The sequence below is a fragment of the Pangasianodon hypophthalmus genome, chromosome 4 (genome assembly GCF_027358585.1).
Source record: "Pangasianodon hypophthalmus isolate fPanHyp1 chromosome 4, fPanHyp1.pri, whole genome shotgun sequence".
NCBI lineage: Eukaryota > Metazoa > Chordata > Actinopteri > Siluriformes > Pangasiidae > Pangasianodon > Pangasianodon hypophthalmus.
The window spans coordinates 25,198,693-25,214,323 of NC_069713.1; the positions used below are offsets into that span (position 1 = coordinate 25,198,693).

General features: G+C 38.8%; 1 protein-coding gene across 3 annotated transcripts in view; it reads left to right on the forward strand.

Moving 5' to 3' along the window:
• The window catches only part of slc6a9 (solute carrier family 6 member 9), a 53,844-nt gene extending 38,213 nt beyond the window's left edge, over positions 1 to 15,631 (forward strand). For all 3 annotated transcript variants that reach the window (XM_026936540.3, XM_034303740.2, XM_026936539.3), the window contains 12 exons: positions 5,422 to 5,578; positions 6,803 to 6,934; positions 7,479 to 7,752; positions 10,069 to 10,201; positions 11,136 to 11,270; positions 11,417 to 11,520; positions 12,149 to 12,386; positions 12,744 to 12,878; positions 12,959 to 13,058; positions 13,152 to 13,252; positions 13,460 to 13,630; positions 14,527 to 15,631. In XM_026936540.3, the coding sequence (XP_026792341.1) occupies positions 5,422 to 5,578; positions 6,803 to 6,934; positions 7,479 to 7,752; positions 10,069 to 10,201; positions 11,136 to 11,270; positions 11,417 to 11,520; positions 12,149 to 12,386; positions 12,744 to 12,878; positions 12,959 to 13,058; positions 13,152 to 13,252; positions 13,460 to 13,630; positions 14,527 to 14,745 (1,899 nt within the window). In that variant the 3' untranslated portion in view covers positions 14,746 to 15,631. The remainder of the gene's footprint in view (positions 1 to 5,421; positions 5,579 to 6,802; positions 6,935 to 7,478; positions 7,753 to 10,068; positions 10,202 to 11,135; positions 11,271 to 11,416; positions 11,521 to 12,148; positions 12,387 to 12,743; positions 12,879 to 12,958; positions 13,059 to 13,151; positions 13,253 to 13,459; positions 13,631 to 14,526) is intronic.

A 15,631-nucleotide genomic window follows, 5' to 3' on the forward strand; every position in this document is an offset into this window, starting at 1 on the left:
AAATCCAGGATATACGTTTTAAATATATGAATTTTTCCATAATGAGCAAGTCAGAGGCGACGGTGGCAAGGGAAAACTTCCTGAGATGATAATATTGTTTATCATATCAAAGAATACACACTTTTCTTTATTGGTCCCTGTTCATATCATGCATCTTGCTTGATATGTTACCATCACTAGATCTCTACTTGGTATTTACAAGCAGAGTCAAAGCCAATGACCTTTAACCTGTTTGAGCTGTCTCACCAAAGCACTGGCAAACATTCAGCTCATTTCAAAAGCCCAGCTACTCCCTATCTTCCCTACCTGTATCAGATTTTTTTCACAGTCTCATGAGTTCACCTCTTCTTCCTGTGTTTGTAGAGTCTCCAGTGTTTTGTTTCTGTGCCATCCTACTATCTTCATTCTGCTGCAAAGTTGTTTGAGAAATAATGCACATACATATGTATATATGTACAACTGTACTTGTTTGTGTGTGTGTGTGTGTGTGTGTGTGTGTGTGTGTGTGCGTGTGCGTACTTGTGTAACAGGGCAGATGATCCCAGCTGGGATCTTTAGTTCTTGATCACTCTCTGTCTCTCTCACTCTCACTCAGTGCTTTTTTTAAAAACAGCTAGCCTGGACACAGCATGATGGTCCCCATGACTGAACAAAATAAATTAAATTAAATCTAAGGCTAAACATTGATGTGACTTGAGTAAATAGATTACTTTATCAAGTAGGCATTATGAAAGTAAATAATATAAGTAGAAATGACTGTGATATTCAGGTCATTTATTTCTATGCAGGCACTTAAAACTAGCATGCTAGTCAAAAATTAGGTATGCTTCTCTTTATATAAGCTGAAAGCATTTTGAGGCATTTTATCAGGTCTGTATACTGCTTAGCTGCATTTGAAACTCCCTTGGGATTAGACTTAAAGCCTTGATGTTTAACCAAATATAGCTGCATTCATGGTGTAAGTGGTAATTTGGTAAACTGTAATAATGTCATTTCATTTACATCGGTGCATTCGAAGTGCAAAGTGGGAAAAAAAACATGGATGCCTCCATGAAAGTGTCTTTTGTTTGCTCTGTCAAAAACTAAAAACTACTTTAACTGTACTTTTACAGTTACAGGCCTGAGTGGCTGTTGGTTCTGTTCTTCTGTAGTGAACTTCAAATATTCATGCAACGTTTTGGACTGAGATTGCAGTACAGCTACAACACGGACAATATCAAATAGTTTAGCAACAAGCTAGCCGGCTAACATTTATGATAAGTCTAATGTTGATTATTAGCTTCTCAAAACAGTGGTTAGTATGGTCAGTGTTATAGAGATAACCAAGTAGTGTGTTAAAACTAACTATCTAAAGCTAATACTGGTATAAACGAATTTAAAAGTAGAGAAGGGAGATTTTACACTGTTTACAGTGTGCGCAGCCATGTTGATTTGACATCACTGTGTAGACAGGAAGGAACTGATAGCTGAGAAGACTACCCCAAGTTGACGAGCTGAAATTTCAAGTAGAAGGGGCGTTTTCGGGGGGTTTTACCAGTTGTAGGTGGGGAAATACAAGTTCAGAGAATCACGAGATCAGAATGTAATAATTCTAATGTGGCAGGATTTGTAAGAATACACACAGCATTATGAATTTCACACACTCCTGGGATCTTCTGGGAACTTCTAATGCTTGAGTGTTTAATAAGCAAAGTGCCTGATCACGAGTCTGCCAGTAACGGACTAGCTTGATGGGAATTGTGCAACATGGTTTGAGCAGGCCATTCTGAAAGAGTGCTTGTGTTTATGTGCCTTCTCCTTGTTATCTTCTCTGGTTATATTTAATACTTTAAGCAGTGCAGGTGTGCCATGCCTTCTCCAGCACACAGCCACAACTCACTCTTCGTGCCTTCGTCACGGAGAGCAGGTGCACAGCTGTCCAGCCAAGTTTGCATACAGTTGTACTTAGACATTCAGTAATGAATCTGAAAGGTTATTGTTTATCATTCTTGGCTACATTTCTCTTGGTTTCTTACTAAGCTAATTATTCCCCAAAATACAAATAAACCAAGTGGATTTTACCAAAATACCCAATTTGTTTTGTACAAATCATGACACATAAGTGGTTTATCTACAAATAAAAAGAATTCCAAGAAGTTAACAGTTAGACCTGGTGCTGTGTCTGGAACGGCTCCCTCCTCATTTGATAACTATTTACAATATAAAGTGCGATGGACTGGTTTCCCATCCAGAAAGTATTCGAGTCTCAGACTAAGTGTTCCTAGAATGGACTCCGATTAAACTTGCCAGAATAAAGTGCTTACTGAAGATGCATGAATGAATAAATGAACTGTTTACTATATAGACTGTTCTGATAGAGCACTATGTAGGGGCAGCAGTAAAAGGGATATGTCAACCTAGGGATTCTGGTATCTGTATTGGTCTGATACAGTGCTCAATTACTTGTACAAAAAAGCTCTGATATCAGCATCCGATACCAGGTGGTACTATGTGACGGAAGCCTAGAGTATGTTGCCGTGCAAATGAACAGATGACACAAATTTAAAAATGTATTTTATGATTAATGATGGCAATGAAGGCATAAAAGAAAGAAAATATCAAAAGGGGGAGCTACAGCATCTTCTTACAATACAAATAACCTGAAAACACATCTTAAATATAAAACTCAGCACAAGGAGTTCATTGACGGACAAAAATGGAGAGTAATAGATTAGAAAAAAAGGTGTTTGCTTTTAAAGGACCTGTAGCCAGTCCACATTTCTGAAGTGTTGCAGCTGCTTCCACACCCAAGGCATTTTATCAGGCCTGTACTGCCATCAGCTATTTGGCTCAGGTGCATTTAAATCTCCCTTGGGATTAGACTCAAAACCTTAATGTTCAACCAAATATAGCTAAATATATCCAGTACAAGAAAAGTGCAAATACTATAAACCCTGGTGCTCAGATCAGTATGCAATAATAAAGAGGTAAAGCAGTTACTGAAAATTCATGAAAGAAAGAACAAATTATTTACGTATAGTAAATAGCAGCAGTAAGGCAGACACCAGACTGCAGTACAAGTAACCAGATAAAACGTCATTGTTTTCTGAAGTGAAAGAAAACTTGTACTTCTACACTACAGCCCTACTCAATCCAAGGTAACTAGTATAGCTAGCTAATGCACAACTTGCTAACTTTTTAAAGAAGTAGCCTAAAGGGCTGAACATGCATGTGCACTTTTTATGACCACTATTTAAACCAGTAAATAAGACACCCTGTATTGTCCCTGATTGATTAATAAGCAAGTTACTCAATTCAGTATTGATATCAGTATTTGGCAAGCACCAAAAAATATGTGCTCATACTCAGTCTGAAAAAAATTCATGCAACTCTACACCAGACTGAATTCAGACGACACTGACTAGTGAGTGCTCCAGAAAGTCATGGTCATGATCCACCAGATGCTACAAATTACCCAGCATCCTGAAATCATCTAAATAGAGAAGTGATTTATTTATATTGAATACAACACAAGCAGATATTTATACATCTTTTATTTCCATTTTTATAACAAATTGACTGCTTGTTTTCATTCTCACAGGTAAATTTCAGCTGAAAGAAAGCTTTATGCATTACGATACGGAAGTACAGTGCGTCAGTTGTATACTGGATTTGTGGTGTGCTATGGATGATAATATAGTTAACTATTCAAAGAATAAAATTTATCCACTGAAAATTTGGACAGCAACCACAAAACTGGCTGCACTACATGGTGAATAGGGAACGAATTTACACACAGCAAAAGGACAACATTCCAAAACTTAGCAAATCTAGCCGGAAAAAATAGGCAACCCTCACATATCTCAGATCTGATCATAAGAAGGCAGTGTGTGGTATCTGCCAGTGTTATGTCAAAAGCTGTTTAAAGAGGTTGGGGGCTGTTTGGCCTCCAGGCAAATGGTAAGTGTACACGTTATTAGAGACTATATGTCCTGTTCTGTGAGGGGGATGCAAGCAGACCAGTTCATTTACTATGCAGGACAAACTATACTATTCCAGAAGAATGAAAAAGCAGGAATATGACCAGGTACAAAGGCCATCTAAGGCTGTCCCATGTTAATTAAGAGTACTTTCACATACCCAGGGTTAAACGTTGGTTTCATCAGGCGAGAGCACAGTAACCAAAATGATCCATACGTAACCATCTGAGAGAGGTGGTCTCGGTCCTGTTCCAAACAAACTCTAATGTTGTTTGATTGCACTGAGGGAGTGATTCCAACCTCAGACGATCCAGCTGCAAGAAATGAATCAACATGACATATTTCAGTTTGAGGGCTTCATTGTTCTGTAGATACCAGCTGTGAAACCACGAGATGGCACGAGATGCTAACTGAGTAAAAAGAACAGAGTTGTAGAGATGCAGAAATGTGATGTGTTCTAGATATTTGGACCAAGGAACAAAAAGAAAACGTAAACGCAGACACTACAAAAAATGACATCTTATCAAGTGGAAATACCTTGAATATAGTCAAATTTATCTAATATTTCCTATTATAAGATTACAGTAAACCAAATATAAGATTATTAAACCTATTTCAAGCCATTTGTACTCATTTCAAGCTTGAAATAGTCTTGTTCTCTTGGCAGATAATTTTACTCATTTTAAACATTTATTTCTAAAAAGAAGCAAAATTATCTGCCAATAGAATAAGAAAACTACACACTTAAAATGACTAATAATGTCCAGAAATAGGTTTAATGAACTTATATTTGGTTTATTGTAATCTTATAATAAGAAATGATAGATAAATTTGACTATATTCAAGATATTTTCACTTGCTAAGATGACATTTTTTGCAATGGTCTGCATACACAAAATGTTTTGAACTAGTTGTTTATCTAGCAATTGTGTTCTCTGTGCTCAGGTGTTTTTTTTATTATTATTCTGTTCTGTTCATTTTTTTTTATATGAAGTGTTGTTCAGCTTAAATTATTGATGGGAACCTGAAAAGCCCAGACAGTTGTGTAAGCAGAGCGCCTGTGAGTTCCACTCCTGCTGCGACTGTGGCAACACACACTCACTGGGCCTCTCTAGTGGTCACTCTGGAGGTCACGCCAAAGACCATCTGACAAGAACAGATGGAGGAAATGAGCCAACAAACCCAAAGTGTAGTCTTCTGGAGGCAACAGTCATTTTGGTTTCCATCAGTTGCACTCCTCACTCACATGCACTCCTTGCTCTTTTGCAGGGTTTGCAGAAATCTACCTTCACGATTTGGGTGCTAATAGGGCTAAGAGGGCTGATAATATGCAAATAATTGTGAGGAGTTAGCTTGATGTGTGTTCAAACACTATACTGAATGCAAGCTTCATTTGAGTATTCACTTTTTTTGTTTTTTGTAAATGTCTAACCCTTAGTGCTTCTGTGTGTTTGTGGTCCAGAATGGAGCGGTTCCAGGGGAACAAGTGAAGAAGGATGAGAATTCTCGACGAGGAAACTGGGGGAACCAGATTGAGTTTGTCCTGACTAGTGTGGGCTACGCAGTGGGGCTGGGAAACGTCTGGAGGTTCCCTTACCTCTGTTACAGGAATGGTGGAGGTGACTATGTTGTTTTTTTTTTTCATGTTTTCTCTTATAATGTATTCTTAACAGATTTTCTATTTACATTCAAAAAGATTATTGTGTAAATCAATATGAGTTTATATTATCTTGTATAATAACTACATATCCTGCCTTTAATCTTATCGAGTATGCAACAGTGAATCACAGAGTTTGCACACTGAGTGTGTTGTGAATAGTTGTGTTACCCAGTATTGCCATAAAAAGGCAGATCCTCTAGTATCAAGTTGGCCAGTTCACTTAAAATAGAGTATCCTGGTGCTGTCAAGACTCCAGTAGCATCCAGTAGCACTGATTCTTTCTTTATGAGCTTCAGTGACTGCCACCTCCAGCGAGGGGTCATACACTGAATTAGAACAAACTCAAACAATACTGGGCTTTACAGAGCACCACATATCCCAGCACATCAAACTTAAATGCCTCTGTGTGTATTTGTGGGTGGTGTTAGTTTGTTATACTTAGTTTGCTTCTTGATGAAGCCTATACTACTCCGAAATAGACACATCACCAGCCCAGGAGCCTGGGACAAGCAGATTGTGAGGCTGGGCTATTAGTTTTTCATTTGTCATTGCCCATCGGACAAGTGGATTCAACAGCCATAAAAAGACAAAACCCTACTCCTTATTGACATTACTGACCACAGTTTATAGCTGAAACATTGACCAAAGAGTTTTTGTCAAAGGTGCAAATGCAATGTGTTACTTTTTTTTTAATCAATGCACTTTACTAGTTAACTATTTAGCTCGCCATATGTTATTCCATTGTGTCGTCTACCAGTTTTTGGCCTAGTTTATGATTTGTTCACCCCTGAATACTAGTAAAAAAGGGTTTTTCAGGGTCTTTGTATAGTCATGATCTCTTCGCTTCCTAATGGGGTCCTATATTTTGGACCATTTTCTGAAAATGGGTTCTATATGGAACCATTAAGGGCTCCTTCAGTTGGCAAAACAAAAGAAAGAGTGCTTTATGATTATAGAGTTATCCTTATTTCTAAAAGTCTGTTCATTTCTCCTTACTTCATCTTAAGTGAAATTTGAAAAAGAAAAATGCTGGATTTTTTTTTCCTGTGATAAGTTGATGTAACTGCAACCATGTTTTGATATAACAGAATAATTTGCTCAGATGGTATTTCAGTTATTTAACTAAAAATCATCCTGATCTAAATAAAGGACTTAGTATGAGATGTGTTTATATGTTTGTCAGGTGCCTTCATGTTACCGTACTTTATCATGCTGGTGTTTTGTGGCATCCCACTGTTTTTCTTGGAGCTCTCCTTTGGCCAGTTCACATCATTGGGCTGTCTGGGAGTGTGGAAGGTCAGCCCCATGTTCAAAGGTGAGCCGCCGTAAATAGTACCACTTACTGTAGATACGGAATCAGATGTCACTTGATAATGACTGTAAGACACATGGTTTATGGTCTAAATTTCAGTGTTTCTTTTAACCAAGACCTGTTGTCTAATGTTCAGGATCTGTTTGGTTGTGAAATCTGAATTTAAAAAAGTTCAAGATTTCTATGAACAAATATAAAAATATTTTTCCCCTATGAAGCTAAATGTGCTTGTCTGAATTTGTCTAATGAACAAAAAAATTATATTGGAAAACAAAACAAAGTCTTTACATTACAGAAACTATGTCCAGGTTACTTTGACCTGAAGTTGTCCTGACAAATGACAAATGATGAAGCAAAAAGATGATTTTAGTTCCTGTCGCATGACCTCCATCACTTATTTGTACTTCCTCCTGTACGAGCTGCTATTAGTAGGATTCTGATATTGTTTATATTTCTAAAAACTGACAGCCTGCATCAGTAGGAGATTACATTTGTAAATAGCCGACAGATTAAATAATATACTGCCCTTGCACTTTTTTTCTCTCAGGTGTCGGCTATGGAATGATGGTGGTCTCCACTTACATTGGCATCTATTACAATGTGGTGATCTGTATCGCAATCTACTACTTTTTCATGTCCATGACCAATCTGCTGCCATGGACATACTGCAACAACCCCTGGAACACCCCAGACTGCAGTGGTGTAGTGGGCACACCGCGGGCAAATGCCTCCTTCGCCAATGTCACTGCTAATGTAGTGTCAGGCCTCACTGAGGTGATCAGCCACACCAAGAGGACGAGTCCCAGTGAGGAATACTGGAGGTTAGCATGGCACCAACGAGTTTGTCTTCTTTAAACCTCATAGGATTTACCATATATATATATTTATATTAGAACAACTGTATTCTGATTATTTAATTTTGTGGTATGGACCACTATGGCTGCACCCACACATGCTTCTCTACATCAATTTGCCAGTAGATGTAAATGCTAGACTCACTACTTACTGTATTCATTGTAACTTCTTATATAATGACTGAGCCTCACCTGAGACCATGTAGCTCCACCTGATCCACTCTCAGTTCTCAGTATATACTAGGTATCTTCTGATAAAATGATGTGCAGAATAAATAAGTAGATACTCTGGGTGAAAAATCTGTTATGGTAAAAAAAAACTAATATAAGTTTTAGTGAAAATAAATAAAGTTAAAGTGAAAGTAAAAAATAAATAAAGTTAAAGTGAAAGTAAAATACATAAATATTCAGTACTGTTCAGTGCAGTACAATGCAGTTTTTAGATTGATCAGTATTCTCTAAATTAACACATCTTATCCAATCTAAACATACGGAACATCCTCAATTATAATATTTTACAGTCGTGAGGAAATCTGGGAAAACCCTTTTGATATCACCATGGCTGAATTCTTGAAAACAACCAAATATAATGAAAAAAATTCCGGTAATATATTTTCACTCTCTTTACTTGAAGAAAATATGAATATATTTTCCTAACACAGGGAGTTTTTTTTTATTTAGGGTACTTTATAACCTTGCCTTGGCTTTCTATCTGCAAAGTTCATGTTGCAGAAGGAGCAAGCAGTAAAAACAGTCAGCCTGCCTACAGGATGACTAAAACCTTGTTAGCCAAGTTTGAATTCCTCACACAGTGGATGCCAGGCTTCAATTAAGTTGTTGGATAGCTACGTAGCAGTGCAAAATAGACAGAAGCACAATCAATTCAGTTTGTAATCAGATATCAGCAGTCAGAAATGTCTTTGATGCTCCTGCACCATCACATCATTAAAACAGTGGACAAAATTTTCAAATATTTGTATGAAACGTACCCAATCAAGCTCACAAAATTACCGTAATCGGCGATAATTTCCCTACTGATGTTAGCGTGGACAGAAATCAGTCGGGTGAAGAGATGATGAGGCTCATTTTATCTCTGTGAGATGTCACTTAGGGCCCCAGAAAGTTCAGAAACAGCCCTGCTTGTAACAGTTAAACTTGCAGTGTGCTTAAAAATGAATGAACTGATCTAATTATTATGATAAACTGCCTTTTTCATTAGTGTATGAAATTACTGTCTCTGCAGTTTTCTTATGCTGTGGGAATGCACTGCAAGTTTTGGATTTGGAGTTCACAGATATGATTGTTGGAGGGTTTTTTTTTGAGTCATCAGGCCTGCCTTCAGCTTGAAGAATTAAACATGAGGCTGGCAACAGCAGAGCATAATGTTTTTGTGTATGCCTGTGCGCGTGCATGCACACGTGAATGTACGTGTGTGTGTGTGTAGTCCTTCTGTATACATACTTCCACTGTCATTGTGTGAAGAATGGAAGCTTTGACAGCGAGGTGTGTGTGCTGTGTTGAATCATCCTCTAGATGGTTTGTGCCTAGCTCCTCGGGTTGTGTTTGTTACTCTACCATGAAAGGCGTTTCTGTTGCTGCTGTTCTCTTCCCCAGACCACTGGTTGTGAGGGCAGAGTTGTTTGGATTGGTTGGATTGGGCAGCGATCTTGAAATATTGGATTGTTTTTGTCTGTGTGCAAAGTTGAAGTCCTTACTAAACACATGGTTCAGAGTGACATAGTGTTTCCTCAGTAAGTGAAAACCTACAGCAAAGGAATAAGCAGGAGAGAGAAAATCTTCTCAGTCAGTATACTGCCTCAATTTATTTTCCAATTTTCCAATTATTTATTTATTTCAATTTTTATTTTTATTTTTTTGCTTTTGTAATAGGATAAGGAACAGTTGACTTTGTATGCTGTTTTTCAGAAGCCTTATGTTCAAAGTGACATTTTTAAATACTACCCTACTTCCAAATGAGACTTTGCATGAAACTGGTTGTTTCTCTTCATGAAATTATTCTTAATAATTATATTTCTATTGATTTATAAGACTTCATTTCTATATTCGATCCTATATTAGTTACTTTGCCTTTAGGAGGATCCCTAAGCATCTTAAGGATTTATGTGTCTGCTCCTATAAATGTTGTTGATATTACCAATAATTGAGGGAAAGATGAATATTTAAAAATAAAATAATTCTGTTGGTAGAAAATAAAATAAACAGACATGAGGGTTAAATATGTATTCGTTTTTCACTCATTACTCGTTTGTCTTGTCCTCTCAGGAACTATGTACTGAACATCTCAGATGGCATAGGTAACTTTGGTGAAGTGCGCCTCCCCATCCTGGGCTGCCTGGCTGTCTCCTGGGTGGTGGTGTTCCTCTGCCTCATCCGTGGGGTGAAGTCCTCTGGCAAGGTGAGCCAGACTGTCCTCCATCTGTTCACAAACTACATACAGTGGAGAAATCTAAATGACTCAGTGTGATTTTTTTTTTTTTTTTTTTTTTTTTTGTGAAACACTCAACATAACACATGATATATTTCCGTATAGCTCTTTTGGCATTGTTAACATTGTTAAAGGGGTATGCAACCAAAATTTGTAAAGATTCCGTTACATAAACCTCCTTGCTTACATGAACCTGGATTAGCAATTACCCTGACGGAATGGTGACAACAGATATCTTTTAATGCTTAACCATTACTGATGAGTTTATGTCTATATAAATGAATATAGACAATTCGAAGTGGTGGTTTGGTTTCGTAGTGACTCTTCACATTACCAGTTTTGGCTAGCACCATGGACTCTGAACAGATGAGACACGTCTGTCTTTAATTTAATGCAGGGAGAATAAACGCATATGCGTTGTGTATTATGTTTTTTTTAAAACGAGCCTTGCTGTTAGTTCACTTATCAGAGACCAGATAGGGTAAATAAATGAAATAAAATCTGTGTAAATCTGTGAAAACAGACCTATGGTCTCTAGTCCTATAGTCTCTGGTCTGAGCTGCTTTTAACTTAATAATTTACCTAAATTATTAAGCTAAAAGCAGGATAAGCTGTGACAGAGGATCTGCTGGTCATGATAGTTCATGTATAGAAAACTAGAGGCACTGAATTGCGGCTGTCTTTTTTTCATTTATCGGCTCTGCTACAGTAATATTAAATTTTAATTTTTTGGTTGTCTTTTTTTGTTTTTTGTTTTACAAGTACTCAGTTTCATCCGCTGAAATTCTTTGCTGCGTCTTTATCCGGGCCACGGTCCGGCAGTTGATGACCCCTGATCTACAGAATAGAAGAATTTATTGAAAAAATGCCTTGCACTAAGTTTGCTATATTGGATGTTTCTCAGGTGGTGTACTTCACAGCGACCTTCCCCTACGTGGTACTGACCATTCTCTTCATTCGAGGCATCACGTTAGATGGTGCCATCAGTGGAATTCAATACTACCTCACTCCACAGTGGCAGAAAATCCTGGATGCCAAGGTCAGCATACCACTGACATGGAGGGAAGTGTAACAATAAGAAGTGGGTTGTGTGCTGAAACAATGTTATTAATTAGCACCAGTATAATACAGTGTGTGTTTTTGTGTGTGTTTGTGTGTGTGTGTGTGTGTGTGTGTGTCCTGTAGGTGTGGGGTGACGCTGCTTCTCAGATTTTTTACTCTCTGGGCTGTGCCTGGGGTGGGCTCATCACCATGGCTTCCTATAACAAATTTCACAACAACTGTTTCAGGTACTGGCCATGCCATGATTGACTGACTGTCTTGAAGAGTTTACATGACATTTTTATACCATTCTGCTTATGAATAAGTAAAATGGCAGGCTGGGTTGACTATTTGGGGGAAAAAAAGCCTTTATTATCACATATACAAATACAGCACAGTGAAATGCTTCTCTTTACATATTTGATGAATTGGATGTCTTGTATAATATTGAATATTGCCTGGTTCCAAATTTTACTTTAGCACAGCAAGTTTTATAAATGATTATTCATAATTTAATTGAAAATGTTTATTTCACCAAACTGACCACTGCCACAATAAAAAAAGGTATATAAATAATAAATAATATAGGGTATGTTTTATATTATTGTACATTATGAAATGCAGCTTAAGGAGATTTACAGTCTGTGAAAACATCAAAACGTGACCAACAAGAACAATGTACAAGAACAATGATGAAATCAATGGCTACACCATGAATAAAAAGCCCTATAAAAACTTTATACCTAAAGCTTGGGTTGGTGTGTGAATTTTCAGAACTGGGAGAATTCACACTAATTCCCAGTTATAGCAGGAATATTGAGTTCTGTGACAACCTTAGCTGGTTTTCTGACACTTTATTTTGATTTTGCTGAACAGAGACAGCATCATTATCAGTGTGACAAACTGTGCAACAAGCGTGTACGCCGGCTTTGTCATCTTCTCCATCCTGGGATTCATGGCGCAGCACCTGGGCGTGGACGTGTCCGAAGTGGCTGACCACGGTCCAGGCCTGGCCTTCGTCGCCTACCCAGAAGCCCTGACGCTGCTGCCCATCTCGCCACTCTGGTCGCTGCTTTTCTTCTTCATGCTAATCCTGCTGGGTCTCGGCACACAGGTAAACTCAGTCTGTCTTTATTGTCTCGGAAATTCAGCCTGGGTCGGAATATATCAAAAATTCCAATCAAAATGGAAAATGTTATTTGGAGCATTCACCATGGATGAATGGAGAGGCTTCCTGTTTGTGTTATTGTTACTAAAAGATGCTTTAAAATTAAGCAACACCTTCTGACCAATCAGAATCAAGAATTCAACAGTGCTGCACTTTACATACATTTACCAACATGTGAAAAATGGAAATAATAAACTCGAGGATTATTTTGAGCATGTCAGATAGTCCACTCTTCAGAACGGAATGTTTGAAGAGTGCAGTATTCCCTCACTTTAGTGTGTGTGTGTGTGTGTGTTTGGACAGTTCTGTCTTTTGGAGACGTTGGTGACAGCCATAGTGGACGAGATCGGCACGGACTGGATCATCCGAAACAAAACCTTCATCACGCTTGGAGTGGCCATCCTCGGGTTTCTCTTAGGAGTGCCATTGACCACACGGGTGAGTTCAGCATACACCTGAGAATAAAAATCAGTGACCCATGCAATGCCTCATGTTGTGTTGCCCTCTTGTGGTTGCAGGCAGGAATATACTGGCTGCTGCTGATGGATAACTACGCTGCCAGCTTCTCACTAGTCATCATCTCGTGCATCATGTGCATCTGCATCATGTATGTTTATGGTAAGTCAGTCGCCTCCACTTCCTGCTTTTACTGACGTTTATCTGTTGGTGTGTGGATAGGGCTGTAGTGTTCAGTGTGTTTTCCTCTTGCAGGCCACAGAAACTACTTTAAGGACGTGGAGATGATGCTGGGCTTCCCTCCACCGGTGTTCTTCAGGATCTGTTGGAGGTTCATCTCTCCGCTTATTATCTCGGTAAGTGTGAGCCTTTGCCAGATTGGTAGTCACCATGCAGTAAGGAAGTAAATGGGGTTTTGTAGTAAATTGGAAGGAGGTAAAAATAAAAATTGTGTTTTTCTGTATATAATCTATTGTTTCAACTAAGTAAAAGTGCATATCAGCTTTGTAGTGAAACTCAGTTCTCAGCTAGCATTAACACTGTCTCCTCCTCTGTGTGTGCAGTTCATCCTGATCTTCACTGTGATCCAGTACAAACCCATCACTTACAATGACTACGTGTACCCAGACTGGTCTCTGGTCATCGGCTTCTGCATGGCCCTGTCCTCGGTGATCTGTATTCCAATCTATGCCCTTTTCAAGATTGCCATGTCTGATGGAACCACGATTTTGGAGGTGAGATGTTATGCGTCTAGTCAGTGTTTTGTTAAAATGAAGTGCTCATTTAAACGAGGACGAGTACCTTGGGTCCTCCAGCTTCCTCCCAGCTTCTAAAAGCAAGCCAGTTGGTAGATTGGCTATGCTAAAATTGCCCCTAGGTGTGATTGAATTGTGAATGTGTGTGCATGATGCCCTGCAACGGTCTGGAATCCCATCCAGAGTGTATTCACGCCTGGTGCCCAGTGTTCCCGGGATTCGCTCCAGATCCACCATGAGTCCACCGCTAGTACGACACGACTGTGCTAGTAACCAGAAGGTTGTGAGTGCAAGAGAGAAACCCTCAGCTGCTCCCATACATAGACTTCCTGTACAGATCTGGAAGTATGGAAATTCAGAAAATCTGTTTGTCTGTTGTCCAAGTAGACTTGAGACCCTAAGGTTAAAAAAGCTGTTGTCTTTAGCTATTCTCATATCATCTGCACTAATGCAGCCTCCTTAATGCATTTAATCACATGCAGAAATCAGGATGCAGTTAATGACCTTTAAAATTACCAACAAAACTTAGCATAGAAAGTTTGGAAATTTTGGAAAGAAAACTCTGTGAAAACAAAGTCTTGGGAAAAAATGTTTCCACAAGGAAAGGGCAAGAACCCTGAGCTATATGCTTTGCATAAAAGAGTCGCATGAATGCAGTTAATCTAGAATGTTCCTTTAAAATGAGCAAGCCTTCTATTACTTATCTACATCAGCATGCCATTCATTTAAAATTGCTCCATTATTTTGGCTTACTCAGCTTTTTCTGAAGAATTCCAACCGCCTTGAAAGCACGATAAAGCGTATACCACGAGGTAGAAAAGATACGTCTGTCTTCTAATTCTTAATCTAATTTCGATCTCTCCGCTTTGCTGCAGCGGTTGAAGAACTCGATGAAGCCACATCCCAGCTGGGGTCCGGCGCTGCAAGAGCACCGCAAGGGCCGCTACGCGATGGCCGGACCTGAATCCGTGGAGGTGCGTTCCCTTAAAGATGAGGAGAAAGAGAAAGATCAGGATAAAGAGAAGAAGGAAGAGATCGGGCTCACCATAAAGGGCAGCAACGGTTCCACACTCAACCCGACACCCAGTGTATAGACGCGAGGCCACACCTGCTGAACCTTTACATATTGTAAGGGCTTTATTACTCCTAACCTCTAGAGAGAATCGGTTCTCATCCCAACCCCTCTTTTTTCCTTTTTAATTTAATAATGCTGTTTTTGTAAGTACAAAAATGTGTTCATATGCATACACAGGAAGTCTTTTATGCATCCCTACCATGTGTATATATAGTGCAGCGTGGGATATATTGGTTTCTTTCTCCTTCCATGTAAAATGTATCTGGAAATGTGACTACTGTTGCTGCAGCTGTAGGTTTCGGCTTGTTGTGTGTACAGCGGTGACAGTGCTGGTCGGGTTAAAAGCTGAAGACCAAATGTTCTTTGAGTATAGTGAACATACCATCTATAATCTATAATCATATCTCAGCCACATGAAATCTTTATTTTGGGATTTCTGGTTTTTTGCCCCTGCCTGTAGCTTTTCATCAGTGGTTGTATTTGGTCGTTTTTAACAGAACCCACAGTTTTTACTCGAGTAAACAGATGCACAAGACGAAGCACAAAGGATATTTTGCCTTCAGCTTTTAGAACAGCCACTGAAGGAAACTCCCTCGATCTAAGCACATTAAGTTCCCAAACCCATTCTCAGGGTTGTGCACAATTTTCCTTTTTTTTTCTAAACCTTTTTCCAACAGCTTGTGATCATGCTAACATTTTTAACTCAAGAGACGACTCTTTGGCTCTGACTAGTCTTCCATTTTGAAAATTAAAATATGCTATATGTTGAGCGAACGGATCATTTGAGAGATGGCAGGAGGGATGTTGCCATAGACTCAGTACTGTAGTGTGTGCACACACACAAGGATTGTCATGGGGGTAGAGGCATGCTGCCTCCAAAAAAAAAAAAAAAAAAAAAAGAAAAA